General features: G+C 33.4%; 2 protein-coding genes across 2 annotated transcripts; one reads left to right on the forward strand and one right to left on the reverse strand.

Annotated features, from left to right (window-relative positions):
* The first annotated feature begins 381 nt into the window (after window positions 1–381).
* Window positions 382–4,460, forward strand: LOC120335916 (TLC domain-containing protein 4-B-like). Its single transcript, XM_039403536.2, has 7 exons — window positions 382–582; window positions 1,202–1,288; window positions 1,608–1,666; window positions 1,898–1,992; window positions 2,219–2,292; window positions 2,823–2,975; window positions 3,765–4,460. Exons 1-7 carry the CDS (start codon window positions 416–418, stop codon window positions 3,889–3,891), a joined length of 762 nt encoding a protein of 253 aa, XP_039259470.2. The 5' UTR covers window positions 382–415; the 3' UTR covers window positions 3,892–4,460.
* Window positions 4,461–7,630: 3,170 nt separating this feature from the next.
* LOC120335857 (ATP-binding cassette sub-family D member 1-like) lies at window positions 7,631–22,167 on the reverse strand. The gene is made up of 17 exons (XM_039403475.2): window positions 22,089–22,167; window positions 21,744–21,929; window positions 20,943–21,030; window positions 20,190–20,376; window positions 19,225–19,402; window positions 18,504–18,680; window positions 18,127–18,304; window positions 17,316–17,496; window positions 16,787–16,929; window positions 15,624–15,777; window positions 15,316–15,410; window positions 14,741–14,886; window positions 12,043–12,188; window positions 11,377–11,461; window positions 10,538–10,663; window positions 10,035–10,134; window positions 7,631–9,450 (listed from the first exon to the last, which is right to left on the reverse strand). Exons 2-17 carry the CDS (start codon window positions 21,863–21,865, stop codon window positions 9,334–9,336), a joined length of 2,223 nt encoding a protein of 740 aa, XP_039259409.2. The 5' UTR covers window positions 21,866–21,929; window positions 22,089–22,167; the 3' UTR covers window positions 7,631–9,333.
* Between the last annotated feature and the right edge of the window lie 643 nt (window positions 22,168–22,810).

Consider the following 22,810-nt stretch of genomic DNA (forward strand, 5'->3'; position numbering starts at 1 on the left):
GTAATTCAGAGAGATAGAACTCGTAAGTCGGGAGTTCTTTGTTCTCGAGCTCGTAATAATTTAGCAGGTTTAGGTTTTTGCGCAAATATTATAAGTGAAATCACCAGTCGCTAAAGTTATTTATTTCAGTCACACGTAAAGCTGCGTCATATTAACCAGGACTGCCATTTAAGAATTATTGATTGGTATAATTCGGTTGATTTAGTGGTCGATTTGACTTTAATACTTCGTGTTGTTTGAATAAAATTACTGTTGGCAACGTTCAATTTAAAGCGTTCTCCAATACCAAGCCCGGATTCGAAAGTATCGCTCGACTTAAAATTTTAGTCAGTTTCCGTAGTTAAATCTACTTAGAAAAGGTTCTTATGATATCAGTATTTTTTGACTTGCCATTTTCAACAGTCTCTAAATAAATATGTCGTGGTTGGGTAGCGAAAATATTATATACATTGCTTCTACAATTTGGTGGATTGCTTTCTTTCAATGGATATATCATGTAGGATCAAAAAAGTTTCTGATGTGGACTATTCCAAATGAATATGGGAAATTATCAACACAGAAACAAAACATTTCAAGATCCGGGTAAACTTATGAAACCTACATGTAGATGGTAGATATAAGTTTCAAATAAAAATATTTATTGCACTATCAGACTGTGTACCTGTACATTTTAGATTCAATCTGATATGGTAGGCCTACTGTAATGTGGGTTTGTGTAACGAATATACAGCATCGGTTATTGTTTGAACTAGATTTTTGATGAAAAAAGTTTTTATACCGGAAATGAATGTAAAGTTATTAGCAAGCAAATAAGCAGTATTCAAATAAATGATTATAGTTTTTTCGAAATATATATATAGTTTCCATCTTTGTTATATCTACTTCACAGTATTAGAATATGATTCCATTCATAAACATTTCTTTTCCTATATGTATACGTTATAACGCGCTCTTCTCGACTAAGAGTTTTGCTCCTCCCTGGAAGCTTTTTTTTCGATTTACAAAATTGATTTTTGTTGTTGTTTCTCACTTCCATACAAAATCTATGCGCTTCCGTTTACACCTATTTACATCTAAGTTTGACTTTCTCCAGCCTTCTTTAGGCTGAGCGTTTCTTTGACAATGAAACATGAATTTCGATTGTGCTCTTTAATTTCATATATAAATTCTAATTTCTTTATCTTTAATTACAACTTTTCAGGGTCAGCTCAGCAGTCAATGGAATAATTATGTTTGTTTGTTCTTTATATCTACTTCTCAACCACAATTTACATGACGATTTATGCTGGTATGTAGTTGTTGTAAAAAATATTCCTAACAATAAAGCAATGCACAAATTTACGGACACAAAATCCTTGTTGACAATTTATTTGAATTCGGTCATTTTCTGGAGTACATAACGGCCCCAGAGATCGCAGACAAAAATATAATATGTAATCTCGTGAACGCTCTTTGCAAGGTCACTCTAGTTTAGTGGCCAGCACTGCTCCGTAATTTATATATTTGATTGTACGCTGCATCTGAATAGGCCAACATCCATTTTTCATAGTTTACACTTTATATTATTAATACTCATGTGTATGACAACTTTTTTCTCATTCTTACAGGAAAGATGACTTCTATGTTCGGCTGCTGGCTTGTGTTGAAATGGGTTGCTATTTAGCAGGTAACAGATATAAAATTTAATAAAAGTTCTGGGTTATCAAACACGGACATCATATTATAAATCATGTTTCCATAGAATCCTTTATACATTGTTAATTGAGTTTGAGTGCATCAATCAGGTTTGTATTTGCACTAAAGCCAGGATTGGGCGCAAGCCTTTTGCGGATAAACAAAGAGAAGCGAGAAAGTAACCAACAGAGAAAACTCATTTTGCTTTCCTTATTTTTTTCAGATACTTTCGTGCTTTTGACGGGTGAGACTGTGGAAGATACTGCATTTTATATATTCCATCATTTATGTATTGTATTTGGAAGCTATATTGTTATAGTAAGAAACTTGTTTAACTTTAGTTACATTATTTTTGTTTTATTCTGATTTTAAATGGACAGTTAGATGGATTTATGGTCGGTGTTTTAATGCCTACTCGGTGAACGTATATTGGCTGTCATTTAAATATTACATCACACGAATCCAAAGTCAAACGAAACAGGTGCGTCCATATATAACTTATAGTACAACTGATATTTTTTATAAACAAAATAATTACTTTCAGGTAAATAAAGTTTTCCCGTTTTTTATTTGTCTACGAGGACTGAATGAAATTTCGGTTCCATTTCAGCACTTGAGGTTTGTAGAAATTATTTCATTTTGTTTAAACACGAGACTTATAGATGCATTTATTACTATATAACTATAGTGATTTAAAAATAAAACTAGTTTAATCGATGAGGCAGCGGACCTCATACACAGTATATTTCATAGTATCAATCGCGAAGTGGACAATTTTATCAAAATTTATTTCATATAAACCCGCACGTTTGTTTTGACAAATATTATAGGCCTACTGCATTTGATAAAATAATTGGCATCCTTAAACTTGATACAATAATTCAGATACAAACTTTTGAAAATTCTGTAGAGATCAGCTTTTTTAATGCTTTCGAATGTAAAAAGTTATTGAATATTTTTCGCTCGCAAATGAAAAATTCCTTATTTTGATTCAGACGAAATAACGTCTTATTTTTTCCCTGTTGCAGCTAACACGATTTAAAGTTAAGTAGCATATTCACAAAGCGACTCGCGAACACTATAGTTTTATCTAATTTTTACATCCAGTTATTTCAGTCGTTCGAAAAAATGTGTAAATATTCATTTAGGCAAACGTTTTATGACATAGGATGGAAAAATAATACAATATATCTTGTCAATGGACTGGCTTTTCTCTTCACTTTTTTCTTTGGAAGAATTTGCGTCATTCCCATTACGATGTATTTCATATCCCAGATAGTTGGAACCGCAGAACTTGCCAGGTATAACAAATATGCATATATGTTTATATATATAGCTCATATATAATAGCATATATTAGCATTTGTCTTAATCAGATGTCCCGAATAATCTTCTGAATAATCGTTTGAAGTCAATAAACGTGTTTCTTCATATGATCTTATATATATTATTATGTAGTAATAAGTCATCAATGACATCAATTTTTGGTACTCCCGTAGTATGGTACCAGGTTAGGGTCAGGGAATAATTTTATTCCGATTTTCCTCATTTTAGTTCTATTACGAGTTCGGGGACTGTCTGTGTTAGCCAAGTGAATATACCCCCCCCCCCCCCCCCCCCGTCCATAGGTTTCAGTCCCTTTACACAACTTGATGTAAAATAGGCGAACAGTTATTAGTCACCTCCATATTGGTACCACACTATTGGAGCGCCAAGTTTTTTGCTTTTCTATTATGCATGCAAAGCTCGATTACCTCTTAAAATTATACCTGCGGACTTTAAGGGCTACCGACCACCGGTAAGGAAGCGTTGGTGTAGGACAAGCGCAAAACAAATTCAAATAATATTATTTACGTTTACATTGGTGTAATTTATTTTTTATAGACAAATATTAGCGTTTACGTCAGAAAACAAGTCTAAACATAGTGACTTTAGCTTTGTCGAAGAGAAATGGGAGTGTGGGCTGTTGCCATTTTATTGTTTTCAGTGCTTGAACTTGCGGTCTTTCCACTTTTTTCTATAATCCTAGCTCTAGATAAAAATAATTCCTTCCCAGTGATTTGTAAAAATGTTTATCCGACATTTTGCAGCGTCAGTCTATTCTGCAAGGTTGTTTTCCTCGGTGGAGTTGTCATCATCGACGCCCTCAATATTTACTGGTTCTCACTGATCTCGAATGGAGCTTACAAGATATTATTTAAAAAGAAACATGTGTGATAATGCAAATTATCTAGCATCGCAAATTGTGGTTCTTTTTCCAGTATATATGGGTATCTGGACTTTTGCAGTTTCAATAATAAGACGGTCGAATCGAATCAGTGAAGTTGATGCTGCTGTGGTTTCACTTTTAGTGTTCATATTTAAACACATGATAATGAAATTTTATTTTTTTGATGATCAGTAAACAAGTTATTGATGAACTTGTAGGCTTGCTTCGGCCCAAAATATGATATTTAGAATGAAAGGAACTTATATACTTCATAATAAACACAAATTTAATTTCATTTCAGTGGCGATGTCCGTTTATTCTGTTTGTTGTAATTATATTGAAACATATCATTATAAAGCAAATGGTCTTTTATTTAAAACGTTAGCATACATCACAAGATACACTCTTATATTTTCACTCGGCTCGGCGATAAGGTACGAGAAGACTTGTGTGCTGGACTCCAAGCCGTCGTAATTGGCTCGCCCAACCACTCGTCGGCTACAGCTTCCCCATCACCAAGCTCGTGCGTATGAAACAAAATACTGTTTATCTAATTCCATACTCGAAATGAACTGGTAAGCGGTCGTGAAACTGTAGTATGTCATGCAATTGAGCCGTCTAATCGGCTTTCCTCTCTCTAGAATATAATATGGAAAATCACATTCCAATTTCATTCTTTCGTGCACAAACCAGCGTCACGGCGTCAAGTCTTGATATATATAGCATGATGACCGCATTTCTCCTTACAACAAAAATACGGTAAAAAAAACTCGTGGCTAGGGTTGCCACTTCTGGATACATTTTTTTGGAATCGAATGTCGAATCAAAAATTTTCGAATCGAATCTTTCCGAATCTGATTCCATTAAGCTTTTTTTTTTGAATGCGTACGTTTGCTCAAAGTCACAAAGAAGCTCAAATCTAGAATAGAAAAACTTGGAGATGGAATATGCTATATAACAAGGATGACAAGGGTTTTTCAATGAATAAGCCACACTTATTTCCATCATGATGAAAAGATGTAGGTCATAGATATCACCAATAAATGCATTGTTGGAAAACATGCTGTTGCAACTTATTTGTGAGTCTTACAATACTAGGTTATTACTCTGTAGCTTTACACATGCAGTACTTGTATCAGGACTGAGGCAATTTGATGGAATTCATATAAGAAAATAAGCAAACACAGTTGTACTGGTATGTGATAAACACAGAAACAGCACTGCTTTCCCTAGTCCCACACCAGTATATCGTCACGCTAATAACCGAATTGCGTAGGTCATTTTTAGCGGTTTTGAGAAAAACGTAAAAAACTTCCTAATGATATTGTTATGCCATTGAGAGTCAATAATTTGCCATGGATCAATTTTTTGATCGTAGCCGGATTTAAGTTAATTTGTATGGCGCAGTTGAGTGACGTCATAATGGCGCACTGTGACTTAGGCAGAAATGTGTCTATGACTTGGAAACATACGCAATTTTGCAACTTTACTATATGCACCAGTCCTGCAAACTAAACATTCCAAAAACGAACGTAATTCTCAGTATCTACAATGTCTAATCCCCAAAATAGCTAATCAGTTTCATTTACATTATTTTTTATGTTTAAAAATATATATTTCATCAACATAACACGTTCTGCACACCCACCGGAATAAGACTAAGATTAAATATAAAGAATAAAACAGCAATGCACCCAATATAAAATCCAACCAAGGTGAATTGGACTCGGACAGTGAATATCACAAGTGCAGGCCGTCCAATACTGTAGTATAAATTCAAATTAATACGCGCTAAACTAGAATCCGAGATGCAAAAACTCGAAAATACTCGCAGAGTTTATTTTTGCCTTTGTGACGTCACAATAGTCCTGCGGTAACAATGATAATTCATTATGACGAAACAATTGCACAAATGTTCATGTCATACTAAATCTCCATTTTTATGAGTTTCGGAATTCTCAAAATAAAATCTGAGTTAACAGACAGGTGCGCAGCATTACATAAATACCTATTTTATAAAAAACTCAAAATCGCCAAAAATGACTTACGCAATTCGGCTATTAGCGTGACGATATGTGACTGTGGTATTTCACTTCTTGTTATATTAAATTAAGACCGGCCTTATTACCGATTTTTTATCTATAGAATTTTAGTACAATATTTTATATTTATGCTAGCAGCATAGAGTAATACGACAAAAACATTCTAATCGCATCTGAATTACTATAAATGGGAAATGCTTGAGGACGATAAAATTAACCTCGATTGAATTAAATTTATTTCGAGAAAAACAATTGTTCAACCGACTACGATTGCGAACAAAAATTTCCATACATATTAGAGATAATATTATATGTGGCTAACAGCGTTATTGGCTAACTCGGTCTTTATTATTATCGTGGACTACGTTTAATTTCGTAATTCAGAAAGTCCAAATGTGCATAAGGGGCGCCGCGCTACGGGCGATAATTTGTCGACGCCGTATCTCGATCAAACATGGTCGCTGGGGCTGAAGTGTGACGGCATTCGCACAGTATGCTTGGTCTGGTATAAAACCTGGCACGTGGTTATTAATGTCTTGGTTATATGTTAAGTTCTACACCCAAGCTATTATAGAATAAGGGTTCAACTGAAACGCTTACACTTCTTTATTACACCAGCATAACACACAACATAAGATGCTTACAGCAACAGAACATACTAGCGAGTGACGCAACTGCGACACGTTAACTCTAAACAGAAAATCAATTATTAGGGTCGTTACTCGACAAGGCATTATTAGCCATCATAAACACACGTGTTGATGTAAAACGGTGCACAGTTGCCATTCCTCAAGTATTATCTACTCGTCCGTTATGACATTTGCTAGAAATAATCCGAAATGTTTTATTCCTGCTTGTATCGCGCTAACAAAATTAATTTTTTTTTATATAACAGCTGAAAAAAGGCTTATATATATGTACTATTACATCAAGTCCCTCTGATTTCGTTTACCGCCACTCGAGTGGAAGCCTGACAAAGGCAAACAAAATAAATATATATTTTAGGGTGAGAAACATGATTGTCAATTAACATTGCCGGCCGATGAACTCATTCAGTAGCAGTTCTCTTCAAATGTATGCGAAATATTTCACTCAGAACAAAGTTTAAATTAAATTTCAATTAAAATTATATATTATCTAGAGTTAGACGTCGGTAGCTAATTCTTTATCCAATCATGTCAGGGCGTACAATAACTTAGTCGCAGCGCAAGTGTTCTGTTGAAAATTTTCATCAAAATTGTCCTGAATTTTCAGGTATACGATTTATTTAAATTTGCGCAAAATAGAAACTTAGGTCATTCAGTGGAAAACTGAACTCGCAGTTTGGGGGAAATTACGCCACACATCATCTCGAGAGATGCTCAATATTTTTTTTCGGCCCGTAATTTAGAGTGGCGATTAACAAACGTTCAATGCTTTTTTTTCTCGTAAATCGATTCGGAAAAGATGCGATTCGAAAATCCAAAATTGGCATCCCTACTCGTGGCCATCAATTTCTGTCTAGTTAGCGTCTTAGTCAACATGCTAGGATTTGCAACGGTAGTTTGCATATAAACTTATGTGAATGTAAGAAACTAACGCCAGAAGTTAAATGATTGATTAGCTTGTCTAAACGCTATCATGGGTGCAATCTATTAACACATAACAACCGTGATATGCCAACCCAACCCACCTCTATTCTTGAAAAGCAAAAATGTAACAAACGTCAAATTAACACGATATTTATTATAACTGCATATTTTCACAATGATAAAATTCGTTGTATATTGGAACAATTGTATCAAACAAAAAAACGAAATTACAATATATATTTATAGAAGTTTTATATCATCATAATCAAAGTTTTACAGTCAGTAAAAGCTATATTATATTTCAGGGCAAGATCATCGTCAAAATATATCTCCGTATTTGTATAGATCAGGAGTGGGCAATTATTTTTCGAGTAAGCCAGCTACAAAAAATAGACTTGGTTACTGGACGTCCAAACTCAATATGAAAACTATGAATAAAAAAAGTTTATTTACAACAGCTATGCTAACGTTTATATAATAATAATAAGAAGCACACTATAACAATCTGGATCAATATGACGTTTTTCCATCGAAATTTATATCCATAAAAACTATTTCAGCAGACACAAGTGGGACGGATCCAGCACATGATTTGCCCACCCCTGTCATAGATGGCTAAATGATTATATAGCTCATGCCGTGACATATAAAATCACCAACGCTTGTGATGCACATTCCAATAATTCACTCATTTAAAGCGAATTTTGAAAAAATGAAAATAATTTTGAAGAGCAGCTGAGGTATGACTGCAAATTACTGCACAATATACTACATATACAGGCTATATCACTTTAGCAGGAATATAAAGACTAATTTTGGATGAGCGAGAATATTCCCTATTGAGCATAGCACAGTGCAAGGGGTGGTGGGCTTGGATAAAACGAAGGTCTAATTTTACTGACAAAAGTTTACAGTTTAATAATAGTCTCCATTAAAACAACTGTTCCAGGATAAGAAATTCTCTTTATCAGTGGAGCAAAATGCTTCATTTCAAGCCTATGTCCAAAACAAATGGAATAATCTCATACATTTCAAATTGGGTATATTCAATTTAGCTATCTATGATTTTAGAAAAATATTTCAATTTGTCTCATTTCCATCGTTTAACATTCGTTGGTAAGTTCTTACACTGTAAGAATAGAATATCAATCACAGAATATTTATCTTATATATCGGTATTTTGCAATACATAGTTCAAATTTTATCAATTTACTAAGATTTAGATGTTGAACATTACACACATTACCAATATATTTGACAATGCATATTCATATATATTTTTTATGTATTCAGAATAGCACATTATTCGATTTGACCTTCCTGTACTTATAATTTCAAATTTTTACTCAGTCCTGATAATTCTGCAATACCAAATTCCATTTCTGTCAATTTACAGTGATTTCTGAGATTTCTCTGTTGAGCATGACTCCTTTTATTAATATATTCAATATTCAAATATACTAATTTATATGTATTCAGAACAGTAAATTATTCGATCTCAACCTTTCATAATTTCAAATTTTTACTTTGTTAAGACAGATAACGAGGAAAAGAAAAAAAAATCATGCTTCTAAACAGCAAAATAAATTCAATCGACTAAGCAGGGGTTGATGATGGGTCATGCCGACTAGGCATGCCCCATCATCAGCCCATGCTTGGTAAATATACAGACTTTGAATGAGAATTCAAAAATTTCGACCTTAAATTAACACTTCAAATATAAGCAACAAAAAAGTGAATAAATTACCCTGAAATTATATAAATATTTTAAAATAATAAGAACATTATTTTTATCACTTAATTTATATAATGAAACAAATCAGTGTTAACATTATTACTATTCTTCAGTGAATATAGGCTTTGATTTGAGTACGGAATCCTCTCCCAAAATAGAACACAATTCGTCCAATCTGCTTTGCATCTTCGGTATACCAGCAAGCGATGCTTCCAATTGCTATAAAAAAAACACAATTTGATAATATTTTCAGGAGTTTCTCATGTTTTTGCCGCTACTGGAGTAAAAGTTGCATTTCAACTCCCTGGAGTTAAAGAGTCAGAGCGACAATAAGAATTTTTTTTCAGACTTTTAAATTTTAACGAAGGAAACCGAACTCAAAATTTCCAAAGAAATCAAAAAAATAATGAGATGATGGGGTATTCTCAACTGTTAAAGCAGGCTCTCCTATGCCGAGTATTATGATCAAAATTTAATTTCAACAAAATTGTGAGCTAGCGTCGAAATTCAATCCTTCAATTTCTCAAAGCTAGGAGTCGTGGACCAAGGTTGTAAATGGTTTTCAAAATACCATAATACAGGCATATCTAGATATATTCCTATGCTTGATAAGAGGACTTGACCTGTGATCACCATGTGATTGCTATAATGTTCAAAAAATAATGAAATTAAAAATCTTCCAACTGAAAAAATTGTTTTAGGGTCTCAGTTAATTGTGATGTAAATAAATAGACGATAGAATAATCGTCAATCTGAAATCTGAATTCTATAAAAAATGATAGGATAGCAAAAGTATTGCAAACCTGTTTTTCTTCATTCAGAGACAACCTTGTATCAGTATCGAGTTCGCTAAAATTCCATCCGCCTTCACCATCAAATTGAAGTATATGAGTGTGATATTTCCTAAGTGAATAAAGCATAGATAAGAGAAGTACAATATGCAAAAAATTCAGCTAATGTGGAAAAATGTATTACACAAAGGGAAAAAATGCGGTTACTGTATTTTGAACAGAACCAAAATCTTCCAATTCCTACATAATGTATGCCAAGCAGTTTAGTTTACACTAGTGGGGGTAGAGAGCATGAGTTTGAACATGATATCTTAGGCGTGGATCTCAACATAATTAGGCAAAATATGCTAAAATCAATATCTTTTTAGACACCAGATTTTGCGTAAACAAAGATCTTTATGATCTTGTATAGGAATAGCACTTTGATTTTACGTAACAAAACCATCACCCAATTTTTGTTTAAATAAAGTCGGTCTGGCTGACTTTCTTTGAACATATAGAAACTAAATACTCACCAGAGGGATGGTCTGTGAGAGATAGATAGCAACACAATTCCGGCATCTTTGGCAGCTTGAAATATTTTTCCTTCGACATCAATACTAACAGCAGATGTGCATTCATCGAGCAATGCATAGACAGGTCTATAAAAAGAGAATCAAAAACTGACAGGACACTACATGATTTACAAGAAAAATAAACTTTGACAAGACAACTTTAACATGCTTCAAACAACTGCCCCAAGTACAACTACCAATTCAGGTTAAGTAAATATGGTAACACAGGCAACATTTATTTTGAGAACTCAAGAATACGCACTAATATAAAATGAATTTTTAAAAATTAGCAAAATCCCTAACCAAGTTTAAAACGCGAGAAATTCCATTCTCCGATCCACTCTCGCCAGCATACAAAGAATCAAGCAAATTAAGACGATTAATTTAAACTTGTCCCAGTACCATACTATCTAATGTGCAGATGTACAAAACTTTTCAAACTGGTTTACTCTTTAAAATACTAGGGCAGTTGATACTTTCTTTGACTCTGATACAAGGATAACAATTTGAAAAAAAGATCCAAATATACCAGAGCAATATCGATAGAATAGAAACACTATCCAATTCTAAATACAGATGCATGGATTTGGATAGTAGAGGCAGTCTGTAGCAATTACATGGGTCGTATTTAGATGGCAAGCAATCCCAAAATTCACTCAGACAAAATAGAATAGAGAACTCAAGAAACTGTGATTAAGTATTCAGTAATATGTTCGCGAAGGTGTTATTCATGCTCAAATTCACTAGTCTAGACAAGCATAACCTTATATTGATATTAGAACAGTCAGAGGCAAACATACTTATGATAGAAAAGTCTTGCCATTCCCATTCTTTGCTTTTCACCTCCAGATAAAACATCTTTCCAATCAGCTTCTGACTCCCAACCTAGAATGGATAAAGGCTTATTTGTTGATGCATCGGGTATAAATTATCAAAATTTCCATTTACGGTAGTTATAATGTTTCTCCACACAATGCTTTATAGAAGCGAATTCCATATATGTACAGAGATACTGGGGGTTTATTAACATAAAAGTTTTCTTTGAAGTTTCATTTCTGGTTTGAAATATTATAATTTTTTATATTCCAGGAAGTTCAGAGCCTAAGATTTATGCAATCATAGCAATCAGCGTTCTAACATTGTTTTTTGGTTTCAAATCTGGACCACTGCAGCAATGGAAACGTGCACCACAGCTAACGACAGCATTCAACATTTTAAAAGTTGTGTATTAGATTACTGTAAAGTGTGTCATGTTAACGCAGATTACGTAGTGACATACACAAGTAAATATGATGTTTACCTAAATTGTTATATTAACATAAACTTATGTTGCGTTCTTGTATTGTTATCGAGAAAGAGTTTAGTATGGTTTTGTAAAATGAGAGAACCTGTTTTAGTGAGATTGATTGATACAAAAGAAAAACGATTCTTAAAATTTTGAAGTTCACATAATAAGTTAATCGTACCTCCTTCTCTTTGTACAATATAATACAAATTGACAGTCTCTAATATATGTCTCAAATCATTATCGGTGACTCCCTTTTCCTTCATATCTTCCAATGTATCTGGATAAATTACTTGACTACGAAGTGTACCAATGGACATGTATGGCCTGAGATAAAGAACCAATATTAACAAGAGAGCAATGCTCAAATATATGGTCATGAAAGCCAAAAAGAAATCAAGTCTTTCACAATACAGATTTTGATCGGGCGTCGGAATTGGGTGTTATCTGTATCATACATAGCAATTTTTTGGAACTTGAAACGATTTTTAGCCCCTCAAGTAGGGATGGGCAATGTAGAATAATTTACTATTCTAGAATATTCTAGAATAGTTAAATCGAATCCAGAATACCGAATCCTATTCTATTTTTATACTTATTCAAATATTGGGAATTTCTACATTGCTGGATTTAGATGGTAAAAAATTGCAAATGTATTACTTACTATAAATGTATTATCTATTTGGAAATGTCCTGAACATTGGATTTCATTTGATACTAAACAGGCAGTTCCCAGGACAATAAAATTTAGGAATATTACAATATTTTTTGCCTTCAATTGTTCCAAAGGTGTATGTAATCCCTAAATACTAATAAATACTGATATGCTAAATTAAGACACGCTTTACACACTTTAATAGTAAGCGGTTAAATACAAAATAGACATGAAACGGCGTTAAATCATTATTAATGTAAGTCTGCCGAGTATACTAAAACGCTGAGAACCATGCGCCGTTGTAAAATATTAAATTTAACCACTATCAATTAAAATCAACCTTTTATTCTGTGAGAGCAAGACACGTAAAACCAAATTCCCGTAAACGCGATTTCGTACTTAGTTATTAGGTAATAACATCTGAAGACGAACTCATTTTTCCATGATTATCGTTACATATCATTATCTATCCAGACTTGGCCTTACTCAAATTCAATACGTCACTATCTTCGCCAGATGCGGCAACTTTTTTCAAAATTCATCGGCGACTAAAATACTACAGACTTCCAATTAAACGTGCGTCTATCTTGAACGATAGAAATGTTATCATTAATCATTATCTACCCAGACTTAGCCCTACTCAAATTCAATACGTCACTATCTTAGCCAGATGCGGCAACTTTTTTCAAAATTTATCGGCGACTAAAATACAACAGACACTCAATCAAACGTGCGTCTATCTTGAACGATAGAAATGTCATCATTAATCATTATCTACCCAGACTTAGCCCTACTCAAATTCAATACGTCACTATCTTCGCCAGATGCGGCAACTTTTTTCAAAATTTATCGGCGACTAAAATACTACAGACACTCGATCAAACGTGCGTCTATCTTGAACAATAGAAACGGACCGAAAAATATGTAATCTTTTGAGAGTGAAATTTAAATGTGAGAGTTGTTCGCGTTTTGCGATATAACTTTGTATTTCGGAAAATGGTATAATAAAATTATTCGTAAATAATATTTGATCTAAATTAATGGCGAGTAATGTTATAACATTTATAACGCCTGGCTTTTGGTTTACGTGCATCATTTTTTGGGGAAAACTCGTAGGTCGCGAAAAATCATTTAATTTAAAATGAGGCAAGGCACGTCTGTAATCAATTAAAGATTGTTGCATTCAGATTATCGGAATATCACCAATAAGTCGGCACAAATAACGCTAGCTGGGTAGCAAAGAAGGAAAACGCAAAAATGGTGCAATAACGAGTCTTCGCCGTGAGGTTATATTACCGACTTCTTGTCCTGAATATGCCGATTGAAATTACAGTGTTTGATGTTTACCGATTTACGGGTTCTTTGCGAGCAGACGCAAGTTTAATTAAACGAGAGAGATTTCCACGCGAGAAAAACGCTCGTCTATTAGAAACCCGAAATACAAAAATTGACGCTTGGCGCCAGAGAGGCGGAAACCGAATCCTGTTATCGGATCCCGTTGGATTCGAATACTTTGGGATTCGAATCCTCCGGATTCGGTATTCTATATTGCCCATCCCTACCCTCAAGACTCTAGAAAACCCACGTTTTCAGAACCCCTCCCTCTCGAAAATTCCTAGCTTTGGCACTGGTGCGAGACACCAAAGTACCAGGACTGTGGAGTGGAGTTTGACTTGTTTTATTTATGATGTATTTGCTGCGTTGTATTTTCAAGCTCCCATAAGCCTGTTATTATGCTATTCAGAGTCAAATTTTTCAACATTCTCTATAAATGAATTAATTTAATTGGGCGTTCAATTAAATAAACCTTGGATATGCAGAAGTATTTGTGGAAAAAATTGATTTTCTCGAAGTTATGATCTGAAGTCGGAATAACAATTTTCTTCAATCTGAAGCTGTAGTTGCCTCTGGACCAAAGTCATTTTCAAACAACTCCGAGTCTACAGACAGGTGTAAAATTTCCCTGACCTCACAACTTCATAGAGTTGCATAAAATGATCGATTAATAACATGCAAGTTTATTACTAGTTAGCACAGCTGTTTCCAAAGTTCGCCCCAAAACTTAAATATAACTAATATATGACTAAATACTTCAAATATTGTATTTAAGTTGTATTATGTTATGTTTGTTCGCTGATAATTTGGTGCCACATGAACAAAAACTGAGAATCGCTGGGTTAGCCGATTACTGGAATGATTATTATTATGAAGATTTGAAAAATACCTTTGTGGAATATAGAACATGCTTGAAGGAGGTGGTTTTGACAATTTTCCATTGTAGACAGGCCACAATCCACTCAATATCCTGAATAACGAACTCTTTCCACATCCATTTGGTCCAGTAATGAGAAGATGAACTCCAGAAGTAACCTAAAGCAAATTACTTATACTCAGGGGAAACTTGGTCTGTATTATGATCATTCAGGAAGTCATTATGTTGAAACCAATGTAAGAAAATTGTATTTTATGGTCGTTCATAGGCCACTGTTCCAATTATTTGGTACGACTACGAGATTACTTAAACAAACATGTCAAATGTCCACTTTTGGTGCCAAATACATAATTAAAAACATCTATTTCGAAAATCCACAAGGTCTTAAAAATAGTTTTTCCAATATCTTTAATTTTGGATTTCATTCATACTGAATCCTTAAACATTCAATAACCCACCTTTAAATAAACCCAAACACAAACAAAAACACTATTTAGTCCTTACATATTGTGCAATATCAGTGTCTGCTCGTAAGAAGAATTGTCAAGGAGAAAAGTTATAAAATATTCACCAGCTTCAATCCTTACCTGTAGATTAAGCCTCTCAACAACGATATCACCATTCGGTGTAATAATAGGAACATCTTCCAATGATATATCTCGCTCTGTTTCAATGACATCACCTGGAATAGTGTATTGAAAGATAAATTACAGAAAAATATAGACAGTAAAAAAACTTTTTTGAGCAAATACATATTCAGTGAATTGTAATGTTTAAGTAGTGTCAAAACCAAGTAGTTCGCCATTCTATCAATATCACTATTGAATAATATTGTAAATTACATTGTATATACACACTTGAACACAATTAAATCATATTAAATATAAGAAATGACCTTGAATATCCATAGACTGAGCAACATTTTCAACTTTTTCTCCATCCTTTCCAGAACCTTCAACGACAGTTTTTACATAGTTTCCTTCACTGACGTCTTTGAAAACCTCAAACATTTCCCAAACACGAGATGTATATCCAGCCAATTCCGTGATCTAGAAAAATCAAAATAAGATATTTCATATCAATCATATGACATTATTTAATTTATCTTTCACTAGTATTTCATATTCATATTTTGAGGCAAAATTTTAAACTATGGCTTAAGGATATAGTTACTGGTATATACCTATGCTAACCCCAATTAGGATATGAAAATCGTAAATAGTTCAAATACCAGATTAAAAGATCCGGATTAAGAGAAAGAGTAGATGAGACTGACTGCCCAAAGAGGAGTACACAAGATAGATTTTAGTGGATCTGTAAACTTTGTATTCAAAATATGAAAACAAATCAGCAAAACGAAACTACTTGGCATAGTAACTTGGCAATTTCCTGTAGAAAACTCTATAAACCGAGCTGTAACAAGAGTACTGAGAGAAGAGTGGGGGTAACAGAAGAATGAGAGAAGTTTTTGACAGAACATATGTTATATGATCCATCAAATTCTGTTCTCAGTTTGAATGAAAAGCATTGTTACTAGTTAGGACAACTCAGACTTGTACATATAAGAATAAATAAATAAATAGTATTGGGTGGGTTGAAGTTCCCTCAACATTAGGCAAATCAATGGCAATGTACACAAATTGTTCACAAACAAATTGCAAAAAAAAACAGAAAAATTCCGGTCTTTCAAACAATAGTGGTGCATAACATAATTTTAACTACTTAATAAAGCCCTGGTCTAGCTAGTAATTTATGAATGATGTTTATAATGGATGCCAGTTGTACTAATACAGTAATAAATATAAGTTTGATTAAAGTTTCTTCTACATTGCGACAAACTATCGATAGGCCCCATAGGGGTGAAAAAGTTAGGGACCACTAGTCTCACCTCAGCACTGTGTACCCAATATTTACACGATATTCCTGTTTGTCTAACTAAATGAATCTATTTAATTTTTGTCATAGATTGCAAAAAATCAATTCTACAATTTGTGAACACGGATAGCCAATGCCCAATGTCACTTAACAGATTTCTTCAAGAATGATTAGGAAACTCACTTCTTTATATGAACTCATTATCCTTTCAATTGCGTCTGCTGCATTCAGTAACAAGTTACGAGTCGCCATAAATGATTCCGTCCTTAACCCCATAGCTTGATCTTCCGTAACAGCTTCCCATTCAGCAATTTCTTCTTCAGTAGCTGGGATACAAAAAGAGAAAAATTAATACAAGATCTCCATTTGCAGTTCAGTATTGAAATCTGATCAAAATCAAAACTTGTTTACAACACAAGACAGGAATGAATATGAACAAAACACAATAAAATGTTTTTCTAGGAAATTACAGTTGTTCAAAATAATCAAATTGTTGCTTTGTACATCGTGTTAAGCATTAAAGAATACTTATGACATCGCACCTCTGATAACCTTACGCGAGTTTGCAATCTAGGTGCGAAGGACAAAATAAGTGCGGGAGGATTGCTGGATTGTGGTTCACATAATCTGAAACAAACAACATAATACAAAAACGATTCACATGTACACTTTCACACCACAAAACCAAAAATCCACACCAAAAAAATCTCACCCTTATCAGAATATCCCTTAGCAGTCAAAATAGGGATAGCGGTCATTAACATTCCTGAAGCCCCCCAGACGTATTTCATAAAAAATTGTTCCACCATGATGTACCATAATCTATGAAGATAAATTTTATGAGTCTGTTTCTCCAATGATTGATAGCATCGCTGTAATAAGTTGAGTTCTGCCTAAAAAAGAAACAATATGTGAGTAATGATAACAAAACTGAGAAAAGGAAACTGATTACAATTGAAAATATTGGCGCCATGTTTTATAAGAGATGCGCATGGACTTGCTGGTAGAGAAAATCGTAACTGACCAGCGGTTACGCGAAAAGACCCCACAACAGCGAGGAGTTTAGCAATCCTCTTGAATTATCGGCCAAAGAATTCAAACCTGCGAACCATGTAGGGTAATTAGAGGTGTGATAGCAAGCGTATTCCTAACGCTGGGCACGGTGTGGCACACTGCCGAGACGATTCATGGGCACATAAGGGCATCCAAAATAGAAACAGGATATAATATATCATAAAGATTAAAAATTTTCATGTTGAAACCTGAGTAGTTACCCCTTGTAGAAGGCCTTGGTTAAAGTGGAAACCATAAACATATAATAAAAACACTGATTAGTATGGAAATATAGCATTATTTAATGAAGCATTGAGTTCACAAATGATTTTCGATTTATATGTTACGGTATTTACAGCAATTTTGTCAATACATTCATGTGACTAAGCAATTAACTATGTAAATGTCATATATTGATTACGTTCTTTTAATGATATATCAGAGTGTTTACTATATTATCAGATACGCACCTTTTCTCCACCATAAAATGCAATTTCCTCTGCATTTTGTATTATTCTTGAATGAATGTACCGTAAATATCCCTTTCTCGATGCTCTTTCAGCGATCAAAGTTCCAAACTTTGGAGACACAGCTCTTAAAACTCGAGCAGTAACAAATATTGTAATTGTTGAAATTATTCCCGGTAACCTGTAATAATGGTATAGTAAAATTTAAATTTCTATTTTTCTATTTAACATGTTCCCTAAAAAAATTATCTCTTCCCCTGTTGTGGAATCAACTTACATATTTCAAGTAACCGAGTAAATGGTTGATCATTGATTCTAACATTTCGACAGTTAATCCTAATTATACGTATTTGCTATAATATATATGAGTATACTTCTACCTGCTGTTGGCTCCTTTCTCAGCAGCTCTTGTAGCAAGAGTGTGTGAAATCAAAACAACATCAAGAATCGGTTTCGTCAGATGAGAATATAAATGAGCAACAGAGGATGTGAAGTCGTTGATATCTTCAGTCAGACTGTGATCAGCATTTGCTATTCTGCTATCCATGTTGCTTATCCTAATGAAAAAAAATCAATAAAAAAATCAGCCAGTATATGTGTAAAATTAAAATTTGCCTGTACAGGTATGTTTTTCAATATTATTTACATCCACGTAAATATGTCAATTAGTATGTAATTATACTGAGAAGGTGACACCACTACTATTATTCGAAAATGCAGTTGATGTTTCCCAGACCCTTGACTCCAAAAAATTCTCCTTATACTTCATTATTGCAAAATTTTCGATGCCTATTTTGACAGTGTGTTAGAGAGTTGGCGGTTTACATGTTCAAAACAATCATTTTTTCATAAAAATATTAGGCCGTGTGCCACCTACAAATACTGATAGCTATTTTTATCCCAGTTTACTACAGCTTTTCTGAAACTATTTTTTGAATATTGCGAATACACTAAGCTTTTCGAAATACATGATTGACAATGCAGTTATTTGATTTACAACTAATTTTTGGAAGCACAACTTTATAAACATAAGAGATCATACTGATGCTGGCAAGAATCGAAGGACAGCAATTCACACCAGCTGTAATATATTGAAATTACCTGTAATAAGTCTGGTTTTTAAAATACATTTTGTATGCTTTTTTCACGAGTGTTGTGCTGAAAGCAAGAGCTTGTTTACTCTCACAATATCGAATTGCACTGTTGGTGAATGTAGCAGGAATAGCAACTAGAATCCATTTCCCGAGCTCAATAAGGAATTGACGAAGGTCCTTTTGCACTAAAATGAAAAATCATGAAATTGTATAAAAGGAACCAGATCGCATATTTGAAACAATTATTTTGGGAAATTCACGATGAAGTCAAATTATCAATCAATGTGGCTGACTTTGAGTATTGGACTTTGAAATTTAAAACTTTTTGCTTTGCTAACAGTGGTACAATGAATGGCAAAGAAGACCCGAAGGCTGTTTGACTAATTAAATATTATGCAATATGGTATCTGCTAATAACACATTTCCCGTAATTTAGTATAGTATGTATGTCAGTGTACATAAGGTAGTTACTCAGTAACTAAACAATACATGCTGAAACATGACTAAATAGATTTTCATAAAATTGTTGACTGCAGACTTCGTATTATGTACATAACTGTACTTTACACTTATTAAATGAGACCTTGAAACTCCGAGATCAAAGGTCGTTATTTATTTAAAAAAACTTGTAAAATTAGGTGGTAACATCGTCTCCGATAAGGTGAATGTTATTCATATCACACATATGACTTTAATAACAGTAATTTATCCAAGCAATTAGAAACTTGAAAGTGAAAAAATTATTCCAGAGCACAAGACAACATAGATTTGAGTGAAATTTTGAATCCTATGGAACTAAAGGGGCAAATTGAGAAAAAAATAGCTCTCGCCCCGCCTCAACCATATTCAAGTACATTAGAAATCGGTTGGTCTATTATTTGCGGAAAAATGCAATATTTTTTGCAACAATAATAACATGTAGTAAAACGATCCAAAGCCTATGTACTTTTTGAGTGAAGAAAAAGTACTCACCGACACTTCGTACCATTCTTCCATCTAAGTCAGCGACAAATATAGATAAAAATGTTCTGACGACTAAAGCTGTTGAATGGAGTGCAAGCCATAAAAATTCTTTACTCCAAATATTTGGAACTAAAATTCGAAGCAATTTACCAAGACGAAGCAAGAATTCTTTATCAACAGCAAGATTTTTCTTTTTCTGAAAAACAAGAAGAAGAAAAAAATTGCATTCCTAGATATATTAAATATAGTGTATATCCGCGCATATAAGCTGATCTTGCATATATAAGCTGACCCTCTAAAAACGGCCCTAAAACAGTGAATTTAAAAAAATTCTCTCATAATATGTCAAATCTACAAATTGTTTGAGTTGTAGCTGTTGGAATTAAGTTGGCATAATGTCATTCCCTTCAAGTGCAATCAATCGGAGTTATGCACATATAGGCCAGCCTATAGTGCTGTCAGAGTTATGCGCGTTTGAGCCAATTTTCAGCGCGATCAGAACAAGCTGATGACCCCTTAGTTTGACAGCTATTTTTGAGTTTTAAACTATGTTTATATGCGAGTATATACGATTTATTTCACCATAATATAGCACAACAACAACAAAAGCACACTAGTTTTCGCTTATTTCAATGGTAACAATGAAAAATATATTACAAATATGTGCTGGGGAAATGTAGCAAAGTATACCAATCTTCTCAATACGAGTCACAGATTGCAATAGATAATTCTGTTGAATGATGAATCTCATTTCGTTTTTACCTTTTGGGATTGTGTTTGTGATGCTCGTAATTGTGCCATTGATTCATAGTTGCTCTTTATTGCACCTTTCTTTCCTTTATTTAAATACCTACGAAATAAAATAATTTGAATTACAACCTGATTAGTGTTGGTCTCAACCTTTATAATAGTATTGGAATTTTGCTATTTCCACTCAAGCTGGAGACTTCTATGGTGATAAAAGAAGTCCAACTTTCCACAGGCATTTGAAAAGAATCAAGTTTACTCAGAATTTTAATAGTCTTAATTGAAACCTTGCATACACAAAAAGCTTTTCTTATCAAAATTGAATTTTATCTGGAGGTAAAAGCTGGAGTGGTATCTAACATAACAAAGATGAACCTCTTGAAGTCTCAATAAACAATTTATTTTGTCATTCAGCTCCTTTAATCCAAAAATCGCTTAAAAATTCTTCTGATTTTCAAGTAATGAACTAAAAACTCCGATTACTTTTGTCAAATTTTACCTATATACTGCACTCGGCAAATCACACCTTTCCATCTGAAGTCCGTGATACTATATTATAAGTTATACCTCCAGCATACCGGACATCATCGAAATCATCACAAGTTTCAATAATTCATCACAAGTTTCAATCATATCACAAATAAAAAAGCACAATTTATAATAATATTACCACCGGTTGAAAACTTTCAATTCTTTTCAAATTATGCCAATCTATTTCCAATATCAGTAACATTCAGCCTCTTTTATACAATGAAACAGGTTTTGGCAAACACCTAGCAGGATTACATAATAGAAAAAATCAAAAGATATACACACCAATGTAGTAAACGTAACGCTGCCACTGTTCCACCAACTGCAGCAATACGTCTCCATGCTTTAGTGCTAAGTCTCGCCTTCTCTACAAGTGTTGTAACTCTCTCAAGATTTTGAAGATTCATTTCGAACAAATTCAATTTCGGATTCCAGAATCAGTCCGAGAAAATCCTAAATTTATTTATTGCCAACCAGATTCAGATTCAGATTCAGATATTTATTTTTCGTCGTGCAAAAACATTGTACATTTAAACAAATGGTAAAAATTAAATAAATACATTGAAAGAAAGAGGTACAATATTTGGACTGCAATAGACGAGGGATCGCGAAAAGACTATCAAAAGTCAAAACCAGCAAGTTTAAAAATTAACCCAACATCCTGCAATAACCAAGTGCTATATCTATCTCTAAGAAAAAAAAGGGTTATTAATTGTGGTTCTGCATTTTGGTCGAAGTAAAATACAGGAATCCTTTCACAGTTTTACATTTCTCTTTCAACGGCATTGAGTCACAAAATGAAATAACTGGATAATGAAGTTCTTACTACATCCCACCTACAAACCTCTGAACCAATGTATCATTTAAACAAAAATATTTACATTATTATTATATACTCTAATTTAATTGTGATGAAGACTTAAATACACAAAAATAGAACAGTATATTCCAATTATGCAATTACAGGTGACATTTTCTATGTTTTTTTGGAAGTAACAACTGATCAGAATAGTATTATACTGTTATATTTCATGAATTGATTTATTTGTGTGATTTCACTTCGAAATATAAGTTTTTCCGTGCTTATTCAGTTCTTACATGAACCACATTCCACCTTTACATTTTAAAGTGGAATTCTACTTTTAGACAAGGTATGTATTTTCATATACATTCATATTATAGGCTATGGCACAGAGTTTCATTCCATTTATTGCATTTGAATATATTTCTGTATTCTGATACTTGTATATAAGTTTTGTATATTTTGTTGCTACCAATGTATTAAAATGATGAAAAATTGATAATTTGGATTCTTCAAATATCAGCAATATCAAATAATTGCGTAATTGGAC

Source organism: Styela clava, chromosome 2, assembly GCF_964204865.1.
Source record: "Styela clava chromosome 2, kaStyClav1.hap1.2, whole genome shotgun sequence".
NCBI classification, from domain to species: domain Eukaryota; kingdom Metazoa; phylum Chordata; class Ascidiacea; order Stolidobranchia; family Styelidae; genus Styela; species Styela clava.

Coding starts and splice junctions, on each gene's coding strand:
- LOC120335916 (XM_039403536.2), top strand. CDS start 416: ATGTCGTGGTTGGGTAGCGAAAATATTATATACATTGCTTCTACAATT. Junction 2,293..2,822: donor GTTCCATTTCAGCACTTGAG/GTTTGTAGAAAT, acceptor ATATTCATTTAG/GCAAACGTTTTATGACATAG. Junction 2,976..3,764: donor GGAACCGCAGAACTTGCCAG/GTATAACAAATA, acceptor GACATTTTGCAG/CGTCAGTCTATTCTGCAAGG.
- LOC120335857 (XM_039403475.2), bottom strand. CDS start 21,865: ATGAATCTTCAAAATCTTGAGAGAGTTACAACACTTGTAGAGAAGGCG. Junction 11,462..12,042: donor TATTGTACAAAGAGAAGGAG/GTACGATTAACT, acceptor TATCCATTCTAG/GTTGGGAGTCAGAAGCTGAT. Junction 10,135..10,537: donor TCTCACAGACCATCCCTCTG/GTGAGTATTTAG, acceptor TTATTCACTTAG/GAAATATCACACTCATATAC.